The sequence below is a fragment of the Brassica napus genome, chromosome C3 (genome assembly GCF_020379485.1).
Source record: "Brassica napus cultivar Da-Ae chromosome C3, Da-Ae, whole genome shotgun sequence".
Taxonomy (NCBI): Eukaryota; Viridiplantae; Streptophyta; class Magnoliopsida; order Brassicales; family Brassicaceae; genus Brassica; species Brassica napus.
In genome coordinates this window covers 32,662,765-32,673,748 of record NC_063446.1, presented here as the reverse complement: position 1 = coordinate 32,673,748, position 10,984 = coordinate 32,662,765, and the positions used below count along the sequence as shown (strand labels likewise).

At 38.6% G+C, this 10,984-nt stretch overlaps 3 protein-coding genes across 3 annotated transcripts; 1 reads left to right on the top strand and 2 right to left on the bottom strand.

Annotated features, from left to right (window-relative positions):
* Nucleotides 1–2,023: 2,023 nt before the first annotated feature.
* LOC106415390 (chaperonin CPN60, mitochondrial) lies at nt 2,024–5,652 on the top strand. Its single transcript, XM_013856081.3, has 17 exons — nt 2,024–2,275; nt 2,423–2,444; nt 2,522–2,653; nt 2,798–2,957; nt 3,028–3,299; nt 3,376–3,480; nt 3,577–3,663; nt 3,766–3,855; nt 3,960–4,040; nt 4,130–4,198; nt 4,305–4,382; nt 4,486–4,581; nt 4,665–4,764; nt 4,847–4,950; nt 5,027–5,132; nt 5,217–5,295; nt 5,391–5,652. Exons 1-17 carry the CDS (start codon nt 2,238–2,240, stop codon nt 5,503–5,505), a joined length of 1,734 nt encoding a protein of 577 aa, XP_013711535.1. The 5' UTR covers nt 2,024–2,237; the 3' UTR covers nt 5,506–5,652.
* Nucleotides 5,653–5,888: 236 nt separating this feature from the next.
* LOC106389674 (uncharacterized PE-PGRS family protein PE_PGRS46-like) lies at nt 5,889–7,898 on the bottom strand. The gene has a single exon (XM_048751558.1). It carries the CDS (start codon nt 6,478–6,480, stop codon nt 6,088–6,090), a length of 393 nt encoding a protein of 130 aa, XP_048607515.1. The 5' UTR covers nt 6,481–7,898; the 3' UTR covers nt 5,889–6,087.
* A 198-nt stretch (nt 7,899–8,096) lies between these two features.
* LOC106413775 (receptor-like protein 5) lies at nt 8,097–9,660 on the bottom strand. Its single transcript, XM_013854519.3, has 2 exons — nt 9,145–9,660; nt 8,097–8,850 (listed from the first exon to the last, which is right to left on the bottom strand). Exons 1-2 carry the CDS (start codon nt 9,374–9,376, stop codon nt 8,240–8,242), a joined length of 843 nt encoding a protein of 280 aa, XP_013709973.1. The 5' UTR covers nt 9,377–9,660; the 3' UTR covers nt 8,097–8,239.
* Nucleotides 9,661–10,984: the final 1,324 nt, after the last annotated feature.

The following is a 10,984-nucleotide window of genomic DNA, read 5'->3' as shown; positions in this document are numbered from 1 at the left end:
AAGATGGTTTCCTTTTCTCCAAGCCGCTTCTCTCTCTCTCTCTCTCTCTAAGTCGTGGCCGACTCTCTCTCTAGGTGTATGGCCCGGTTATGGACCGGACCGGTTATGGACATCCAATAATTGATTTATAACAATAATACCAGAACTGCTGTTTTCTTTAAAATAAGAGAAAATTTTCTTTTGGAGCAAAAAAATGATAACTATGTCTTTTTAGACTAATATCTATTTTGTGTCATTTTTGTCTTTAATAACTTTTAATATTTTTGAAAATAAATTTAATAAATAGTTTTACAGACAAAAAAAAATTGGAAAAATAGTAACTATTGATAAAATACCTATATGAACTTAGTGGTATTTTTTTCAGTTCTAAAAATGTTTAAATCATAATTTTCAGATTCTGTTATAAATAAAGTAGAAATAACATTATACGAAGTAGAAAACGAAATCTATTTTTTTCATTGAATCTACAATGTTTAGAATATGTGATATATGTAAATAAGAATATTCTAAAAAGATTTAGAATACACATTCCGCGCTTAACTTACCGATCTAAAATTTTTAGAAATCAAAAACTACACATTAATATAAATCTAAAACACGTAGAAACTGACTTCCACAGATTTACTGTAAATCTAAAACATGTAGAAATCAAAATCTACACATTATTATAATTCTAAAAACCTGTAGAAACCGATTTCTACAGATTAGCTGTATTCTGCGGATAAAAAATCAGTTCCTAAAAATATGGAAACAAAATATTTGGAAATATTCACTTTCATATTTTGAAAAAAATCGATTTTTAAGAAAAAAAACGAAAAAAACGTGGTAACCTTCTTCTCTTGTCGTCTTCTATATTCCATTGATTGTTTACAAAATTTTCACAAAATTTTCACAAAATTTTCACATTATATCTACCAAATCAGTGTGAAATTGAGTGGGTTAGGGTTTATGAACTTGAGACTTTGATTTTCTCCCCCTTTGTTCGTGAAGGAGGTGAGAAATTATGGGTTTCATCTCAAAGAAATCGAGTTTAAAGAGTTGAAATTATGTTTAGTCGGTTCAAACGAATTGGGAATCAAATCGGATATCACCGAAGAAAACCAGGAAATCGATTTTGAATACTCACCTAGGCACAAGATCGATCGGTCTATAATTCGAGATCGGTCGATCTGTATGAAATCCACCTTTGCCGATCGAGTGAAATGGACCAGGTCGATCAGTATATGCTCCGCGTTTTTTTGTTCTGCATAATGATCATGAACGATCGATCCGTTCGACCTTGTAATTTCGGATCGATCAATCCCGCTTGATTGAACCCGTTATTTATTATATTTAAAAATTATAATTTTAAGGGTATTATTGTCGTTTTGAAAATAATTAGCCTAATGGGACATAAAGTATATGAGATTAGTCTAAAATGATATAGTTATTATTTTTTTGCTAAAAAAAAAACAATTTTCTCTTAAAAGAATTAAAAATGAGAAAATGACTAGGATAACACTAAAAAAGTTTTTGTCACAAATATAATCTCTAAGAATAAAAATGACCAAAATAGCACTTAGTGTTTTATCAAAAGAGATAAATATACACTTATACCCCAATGGTAAATTAATTTAGACATTAGGGTTTAGAGTTAAGGGGTGGAGTTTAGGATTTAGGGTTTTAGGGTTTAGGGGTTAGGGTTTAGAGTTTAGGGTTTAGGGTTTAGAGTTTAGGGGTGGGGTTTAGGGTTTAGAATTAAGGGGTGGGGTTTAGGATTTAGGGTTTAGGATTTAGGTTTTAGGGTTTAGAGTTGGAGAGTGGGGTTTTGGGATAAGATTTCAAATTTTGAAAGATAAAAAAAAATTAAAATTTTTAAAAGAGAAAATGCTATTTTGGTCATTTTAGTTTTTGAAAGCTATTTTTGTGACCTAAACTTAGAAAATCGCTATTTTGGAGATTTGTCCATTAAAAATCTAGGAAAATGCTTAATAGTTTCTGGCCGAATAAAAATCCAGAAAATTAGAATGGAAAATGGGAAGTAACAAAATTAAATTTAAAATGCAGAGAAACCCTAAAGGACTAAAACCCTAAAAGGGGGGGGGGGGCATTAAACAAGTAGCAGCTGCTGCTTCTAGAGTCTTCTCCTTTCGTCTATTAAGTGTGTCCTCCCCTCCATCGATCTCGCTTGCTCGTTCTCCTATTTGTCTCTTTTTCTTTAGCTTCTTCATCGTGCATCTTCTTCCTTCTCAGCGACCATGTTTCGTTTCGTTTCCAGTCTCGCCTCCAAGGCCAGGTAACAACTCACTTGTCTTCCTCTTATTGATTTACATCTCTGATGAATTTAGCGAGCTAATTCGATCTCTAATCTCCTTGATTTCATCTGGGTTCTCTAAATATGCTTGCTTTCTAATGGGGTTTCTCTTGTTCTCTGTACTCTCAGGATTGCAAGTAACACAAGACAGGTACTTTTGCATTTGGTCTGTAACTCGATTTGTCTTTGGTCTTATGAGTAGCTTGATTAAGTCTCGCGTGTGCTCAGGTTTCCAGCAGAATGAGCTGGAGCAGGAACTATGCAGCGAAAGAGATTAAGTTTGGGGTTGAAGCTCGTGCCTTGATGCTTAAAGGTGTTGAAGAGCTTGCCGATGCTGTTAGAGTCACTATGGGTCCCAAGGTACTTTATCTATACATATGGATTTGACTAGAGCTTTATCTCTGTTACCAAATCTGAAACTTTCTAAAATATGATTCGTCTGAAAGCCAATTTTGGTCTGAATCGTTAAAGTGACTGACTTTCTGTGATCCTATAACTTTGAAGGGACGTACTGTTGTGATTGAACAAAGTTGGGGTGCTCCTAAAGTGACTAAAGATGGGGTCACCGTTGCCAAAAGCATTGAGTTCAAAGATAAAGTGAAGAACGTTGGTGCCAGTCTTGTGAAGCAGGTTGCTAATGCTACTAATGATGTTGCTGGTGATGGTAAGTTATCCACTTTTGATTGAAAATTCTTTTTGAATCAGTTATGAACTCTTTCTAACTTGTTGTGCAGGTACTACATGTGCTACTGTGCTCACCAGGGCGATATTCACGGAAGGCTGCAAATCAGTTGCGGCAGGAATGAACGCTATGGACCTGAGGAGAGGTATCTCCATGGCGGTTGATGCTGTGGTGACAAACCTTAAAAGCAGGGCGAGGATGATCAGCACATCTGAGGAGATTGCTCAGGTTGGGACCATTTCTGCAAATGGAGAGAGGGAGATTGGTGAACTGATCGCAAAGGCTATGGAGAAGGTTGGCAAAGAAGGTGTGATCACAATCCAAGTAAGTGACTCTCGCTGAACTGAAATGATTGCTGATAGATTGGTCAAGGCACTTATGTTGGTAAGGCGATTTGCAGGATGGGAAGACGTTGATTAACGAGTTGGAAGTTGTAGAAGGGATGAAGTTGGACAGAGGTTATACTTCCCCTTACTTTATCACCAATCAGAAAACGCAAAAATGTGTAAGTTTTTTTACTCCCACAGTCCCACTAATCAATCAATTTACTTGATGCTTCGAATCAGTTATTTAGTTTGCAGAGTTGTGATTTAATATGTAGGAACTGGAAGAGCCTCTCATTCTTATCCATGAGAAGAAGATCTCCTCCATCAACTCTATAGTGAAAGTGTTGGAGTTGGCTATGAAGGTATGTATGGTTTATCTTCACTTGGTAGATTTGGAAATCTCTTGAAACTGCTGTGTGAAAGGTATCTAATGTGATTTATCCATTTTGTGGTCAAACTTATAGAGACAAAGACCACTGTTGATTGTTTCTGAAGATGTGGAGAGTGAAGCTCTTGCGACACTTATCCTAAACAAGCTACGTGCCGGAATCAAGGTCTGGAATTTAAACAAATAAACGCCTATTTGTATCCGTGTTGTTTGCTGACATGAAGTTATGATTTTCTTTAGTTTCTGACGTGTAACATGCCCTTGTTACAGGTTTGTGCCATCAAGGCCCCAGGGTTTGGAGAGAACAGAAAGGCCAACTTGCAAGACCTTGCTGCCCTTACTGGTGGAGAGGTAAAGTCGCAGTCTGTGTCTGTCTTTTGAAATCTAAAATGCAAAATGATTGGCTAATAGTTAGAGAGTTATTGCTTTGCCTGATATAGGTTATCACGGATGAGCTTGGCATGAATCTAGAGAAGGTGGACTTGGGCATGCTAGGGACCTGCAAAAGGGTTAGTCTTTGAAATCTTTGTTGTATGTATGATTGCACTTAGTATGAAGTCAGATTGATCAGACTATGACGTTACCCGCATACCCTTGTTGCATGGCTATTTGTAGGTTACTGTCTCAAAGGACGACACTGTTATTCTTGATGGGGCCGGTGACAAGACAGCAATTGAAGAGAGATGCGAGCAGGTAATAAATCTAGATGGTAGAATTTGTATGCAAGAAAGTATGATGTGGTTGCAAGATGTGAAAATAGCTATCATTCTAATTGCTTTGGTATTGCAACTAACAGATTAGGTCAGCAATTGAACTGAGCACCTCGGATTATGACAAGGAGAAACTGCAAGAAAGGTTGGCTAAGCTCTCTGGAGGAGTTGCTGTTTTGAAGGTTAGTCCATGTTTCAGTAGTAAATAATAGCAGTCTGGTTTGCAAGTATCGTCGTGTTAAGAGCTCTGGATTTTTGGATATAGATTGGAGGAGCAAGTGAAGCTGAAGTTGGTGAGAAGAAAGACAGAGTGACAGACGCTTTGAATGCCACTAAAGCAGCTGTTGAAGAGGGTATTTTGCCAGGTATGTCTCCTCTAGTGAGAAACACTTCTTTAACATAAAGCTAAAAAGTTTACTGAGAAGAAACAAATTAAAACTATTGCAGGAGGAGGTGTGGCTCTTCTATACGCAGCGAGAGAGTTGGAGAAACTTCCAACAGCCAACTTTGACCAGAAGATTGGTGTGCAGATCATTCAGAACGCTTTGAAGGTTAGCAAAGTCTTAAAACGAATGCCATATTTGATCTGCTGATGATTCTTAAGTTTAATGGATCTTGGTTTTCCAGACTCCTGTTCACACAATTGCTTCAAACGCTGGAGTCGAAGGTGCTGTTATAGTTGGCAAGCTCTTGGAGCAAGATAACACAGACCTCGGTTATGATGCTGCTAAAGGTAAGTTAAGCAATCCCCTTATCACTTCACTTTCAATCTATCGGAAGGTTGGCTTCAGCTAACACTGGAGAAAATAAAAAATAGGTGAATATGTGGATATGGTGAAAGCTGGTATCATAGATCCTCTGAAAGTGATCAGGACAGCTCTGGTTGACGCTGCCAGGTAAATCAAAAGCTAAAACCCTACCAATACTCAGTTCCTCATTGTCAAAAGCAAAGTCTGTAAACATACTTGTTTGTGGTTGCTGTTGTTGTTAGTGTGTCTTCTCTGTTGACGACAACTGAAGCTGTAGTGGTGGATCTTCCCAAAGATGAAAGCGAGTCAGCAGGGGCTGGAGCAGGCATGGGTGGAATGGGAGGCATGGATTATTAATTACATCACTAAAACTCTTGTCCTTTTTTTCACCAATCATCACACCTTAACTTGAGAGAGAGGAGGGACACGATTCTTGTAGGAGTCTGTTTTTGCCCGTGTTTGCCCAATAAAAACAATTAAACAGGACATTGCCTGTTTTTGCTATATGGATCTGTTTATTAGTTTTGCCTAATTTAAAGTCTACAAATAATGCGCACAGCCACTTTCTTCTCGTTGATGGTATCAAGCCACAACATCAATAGACCACCATGAACCAGAGCTAGATTCATACCTTTCAATCCTACCAAATTTGTCTTTTCGCCGGTTTAGTGACCAAGTGATACGGTATATAGTTTTACACTTTTACTTGTACATAAACATTTGCGGTTAATGATTTTGAATAATAAGGAAACATTTTTCATTTAAGGAAAGGAAACAACACGCAAGCACAAGACAACATTAAACAAGTGATGAGAAAACGCAGCAAAAGACAACAACACACAGAAACAACAAGAACAATGATCCAAACTAGAACGCAAAAGAAACCAAACACATCTTAAAGCTAGAGACCAATGATTTTAATCTCTCTCAGACACTCTCTCATGGAGACACCAAACCACCTCCTGAGCTCGGAACAGAACCGCCACCATTACCTCCAATACCAGGAAACCCCATTGCACCACCCATACCACCAAACGCACCGGACCCACCAAGAAGCGGTGTCCCGGATGGAAGAGGCAACGTCATACCGGTCCCACCACCTGGCATCCCCATGAATCCGCCTATTCCGGCAGCACCACCGACAATGAAGTTCTTTTGGTCGTCGAGAGGGGCATTGACGGTAGGAGCCTCAGCTATGGTAGGAGAAGCAGCTCCTTGAAGAGGCAGTGTCTGAGTTTGCTGCAAGTTGCGAGCACTTGAGTGGGATACAAGCAACGCAGCTGCAGAGACCAGAATGACTAGGTTGGTGAGTGATGAGAAACTCATAGCCATTTTGTATTTTTACCACGAACAAATGTGATGTTTTGTGTTTGATTTGATAGCATGTATGCTTGGAATGGGATGGTTTATATAGAAGAGGAAAGTGGCAGAGTACAGTTGAGAGTTGAGGATAATAAATTGGATTAAGAGACGTAATTTAAAGAAGACGAAACAGTTTAATGCCTTGTCCTCCAAAGTTAACTGGTGATGATACTGTCCTCTTTTATTGGAAGATGTAATGGTTATGTGCATGCATGGGCTTCGTGTGTCGTGACTTTGATCCGTTCACAAGAAACTAAGATGCATGTGAAGTTATTCTGCATTCGTTAACGACTTGTTAAAAGCTAACGAGAACACAACTATGGGTTTCTAATACGTTGAACAAATCACTTTTACTTGTTTGACTTTGACATTATGGCTCTAATTAAAGCTTCTAAAGCCAATTTCCAAAGCGGTCTGTTTGAATAGCAGAGCCTGAGCCAATCAAAGTTCTAAGGCTGAGCTAATCGTGCTGCAATCCATAGCCAATTGTCAATGCCACATTGGATAAACCACTTGTTAGTTGTTACTAAAACAATTTTTTCTTTACTTTGCTCAACTTTTCACTTCCATCTTCCAAGACAAAAGACGTATGAATAAAAACATACCAATATGAAAGGTAAAAAGGTGAAACAAAATGCAAAAAAAAAACATGTAAGTGTGTCCACTGTAACAAAAACAGTTACACGAAGAAAGGATACATACATTATGACAAGAGAGTAAGAGATCAACAAAACTGTTATGCAGGATAACATTACCCGTACCTCTTAAAAATTGATCAAGTTTTATTCAGCGAGGAAACTATGAAAGTAAGGATAGAAAATGAAATTATTAATCCAAGAACCACATGACATATATATATATAGGACTTTTAGGATAAACTGATTCCACCCATAAATATCAAACTGTATGCCTGAAGACTATATTCTAGCTTTCTTAATGTAAGTATTATACTATACCATCCAGTGAGCGATTAACACAGAAAAGCTTTCCTCTCACGTAATCTTCAAACCGTAGATTACTCCATCAAATATGAAGAAGAGTAAAGCAGAGAAGAAAAACTCGTGCTCTTACTCTTCACCAATCTTTATCATCGTCTCATCTCACCGTTGCCATCATCTCATTCTTACGACCTTCTTTTTTGTGTTGTTGTGATTGAAGGAGAACATTTGCGTACTCTTCACCTTCAGCATAGCCCCAACATCTTTCATGGTGTGTCTCTCGTCACAGGACGCGTTAACACAAAAACAAAGCGGTGCCCAACACTTGTATGATCTTGTGGCTTCAGATTCGGTTCTTGATCTCAAGCTCTGAGTCAAAGAACTTCAAGGCTACCTTTATTCTACCTCACCCAATCCAAAAAAGTAAAGCCGTTCTGCTACCCTTGAAATCTATATGTACCCAGTCAAAACCTCAAAAACCACCATGCCGTAGGTATTTAACATTACTAAACTAAAAGTTCTGAGTTCTGAGTTCTAAACTAAAAGTTCTTGAAACGTATTATGTGAACATGGCGATTATTCAAAACTGAAGCTGCTTATTTGTGATAAGTTCTTTTCCACCTGTTTATATGATACTATGACATAACATAGTACAAAAAATTATTTTAATCGTATATTAGGTAATGACATAGTGATAGTATCATTGTCAAACTAGACTATCTCTTACTAAACAACAAACAACACTAGACATAATAAAAGTTGGAGACTTCATTCTTGACAAGCAGTATCAGTCAGACCGGGTGGTTTATTTTCTTAGCCAGATAGAAAAGGAAGACTGCTCCTCCAATAAGCAGGAAACCAAGAACCATAATCCCAACGTAAAATCCCCCAACGCCTGCAGTTTCCTTGTCACCTCTCTGTAAAGGAACGCGAATGATGCCCGCCGCAGTTACAATCTCTGGATTTCCTTCCGTGACTGGAACCAGTGTCTCAAAACGCGGAACTTTCCCGTGTAGCTGGTTGTGGGAAAGATCCAGGATTCTCAGATTCATCTTGGTAAGCTCGAAGGGAATGGTACCACTGAGAAGGTTATGGGATAGATCGATCACATGTACTGATGTGAGATCCGCAAACCGTGGAGAGATGGAGCCAGTCAAGTTCAGGGACATGAGAAATATATACTTGATTTGACCTTCCACGCAGATTAGCCCGAACCAGTTGTCGCAAGGGCTATTCCCTTTCCAAGTCTCAGCGAGTACAGGGTGGTAGCCGAAATCCCCCAATATCGCAAACAAAGCATCAAGTCTGATGTCAGTGTTGTTCTGTGGACTCGAACCGGCCTTCACCACAGCAAATGTGCAGAAGCACATGACATAAAAGTACAAGTTCCTCATTAGTAATCCTGCACATAGTTGAATGTAAACATACAAATCAACAGAATGGAATCTGTATCAGTTACCTATGTGTTCTCAATCAATATATGTTTCCTAGGCAACGACTTGGCTAAATAACTCTTTCCACTTAGCTAAAATATAGTTATTAGGCAATCCAAACACCTTCTATAATCATTCAACCGCCACAACAAAGTGAAGATTAGTATTATTAACAACAAACAAAGCAAGATTATACGCTAGAGAAACTAAAATCATTCGCCAGCCAACGCGAAAGGCAAATAAAAATGGCTCGGGAAAACAACCTCGAGGAGGACGAGTAGAACCGTGATGAGATGGAGGCAGAGGCGGTGGTGGTGACACCGGAAGAAGAGGCGGTACACCACTAAATTGACGTCCGATGGCATCAATTCGAGCTCTCGTATAGAGCCTATCAGCTTCGTTGTGACAATCTACAGCAGTATGGTTTCCGTGGTGAGCTCGACACGGCGGCGGAGACTGATAATGCGGTGATCCTGGACGCCATTGATCATCCATTTAGCTTCAAGATTTGCGATCGGATCAGAACCCTAAATCGAAGATTTTCACTTTACCAAAATTAAGATTCGATGAGAAACCAAGACAGAGAGAGAAGCAGAGTAGAGAGCAGCTCGAGAATTGCTGAAGGAGGAAAGAAAATAGAGGGAAAATGTTTTAATAAAAATTAAATTATATATATTCAATTAAGGAAACTTCACGGTTGACCTTGTTTAGGATTCACACCGTTACTACCGTCGTGATAATAACTCAACCTAACAAATGATAAAATAAGTGGGTTTAGCATGTTCTTTCACCTAGATTGAAAGAATAATAAACCATGCTCTAACAATAGTAAAACAATCCATGGATTTAAAGCAAAGATAGCGTAAAACATCCCTTATACAGTAAAATCAAATCATTACGTAGCATAGAACAAAATTCACTTTAAAAAATCATTCATTGTTTGGGTTGGTTAAAACAAACACTATATGACCTTATCAAAACTACATTTTCTTTTTCTTATCAAACTGCATATAATCCAAATACTCCAAAGTAACTTTGGAAATGTATACTATCCACCCGCATACCAATACTGTTTTGCTCTCTCTTCCTTGTGCCACCTAGGATTCCACCTAGGAAAGTCAAGTTTTCTTGCGTTGACATGTGTCCCCAGTTAATGAAACTCGACGTTTCATTTAAATGCATGTCGTCATGGGCTTTTTTCGCTTATGCATGTTGGGCTTCTAAAAACAAACGCTAGAAAAGATTAGGTTCTTTAGTAGTTGGGCTTCCATAATTTTACAAACCTAAGCCCACAATGATTTCTCATGTCCACCGATCTTCTTTCCAAACGGTTCTTTGGAAAGCGAAGACGCCGTTACGACAACGATGTGCTTCCCAGCGGCTCTGGAGATCCGGCGGAGATCTGGCACCGTTACGCAGAACGTTTGCATTCAATCACAACCATTAATGCTCCATTAACCTCCTCATAAACGCCACCGACCAACTGCTACCACCATGTCTCAATCAATACACCACCTCCTTCTTATGAATCTACTACTATAAATATGGGAGTTTCTTTCCCTGAGATTCATCACTTTCTCCTTCTCAATCGTTGTAATCCAAACAAATTCAGACATTGTAATGGCACCAGATTGTCAAGAAATGGTCGTCTTAAGAAAACACCTTCTGCAAGAGAAGTGCTTCTTGGCTACATGTAAGAAACTACATTTGCCCGAGATCAACCACAGCACCCGAGAGATACTACAAATGTAAATGGTAAATCAAAAAACAATCGTAGTTTCAAATGAGCAAGTGTAAACTAAAGGGGAAAACATAACTGTTGTTTTACTCACCAACCATGTATAGCTTCGATAAACGATTGCAGCCTGCAAAAGACCAATCCAGAAGGCAACCTTTCACTACTTCATTCATAATGTTGTTGTTGGATTTCTTCTAATCATCTGGTCGGATTCAGTACTCTCGGTGTTCCCCCTACAAAGAGTCCGCTCTCCGTTGATTAGAGTGTTCTCTGTTTTTCAGATTTGAGGCGTCAGTAATTCATGTTATACTTATTGAAGAAAGAGATTACAAATTAGTGCTGCACAAAAAAAGAAACTCACTGAG

Bases quoted from the DNA above. Each gene is read 5' to 3' on its own strand.
- LOC106415390 (XM_013856081.3), top strand. From the start codon at position 2,238: ATGTTTCGTTTCGTTTCCAGTCTCGCCTCCAAGGCCAG. The intron at 2,445-2,521 runs GTACTTTTGCAT...GCGTGTGCTCAG, and splicing joins TTGCAAGTAACACAAGACAG to GTTTCCAGCAGAATGAGCTG. The intron at 4,199-4,304 runs GTTAGTCTTTGA...GGCTATTTGTAG, and splicing joins TGCTAGGGACCTGCAAAAGG to GTTACTGTCTCAAAGGACGA.
- LOC106389674 (XM_048751558.1), bottom strand. From the start codon at position 6,480: ATGGCTATGAGTTTCTCATCACTCACCAACCTAGTCATTCTGGTCTCT.
- LOC106413775 (XM_013854519.3), bottom strand. From the start codon at position 9,376: ATGGATGATCAATGGCGTCCAGGATCACCGCATTATCAGTCTCCGCCG. The intron at 8,851-9,144 runs GTTGTTTTCCCG...AACTATGTGCAG, and splicing joins TTCTACTCGTCCTCCTCGAG to GATTACTAATGAGGAACTTG.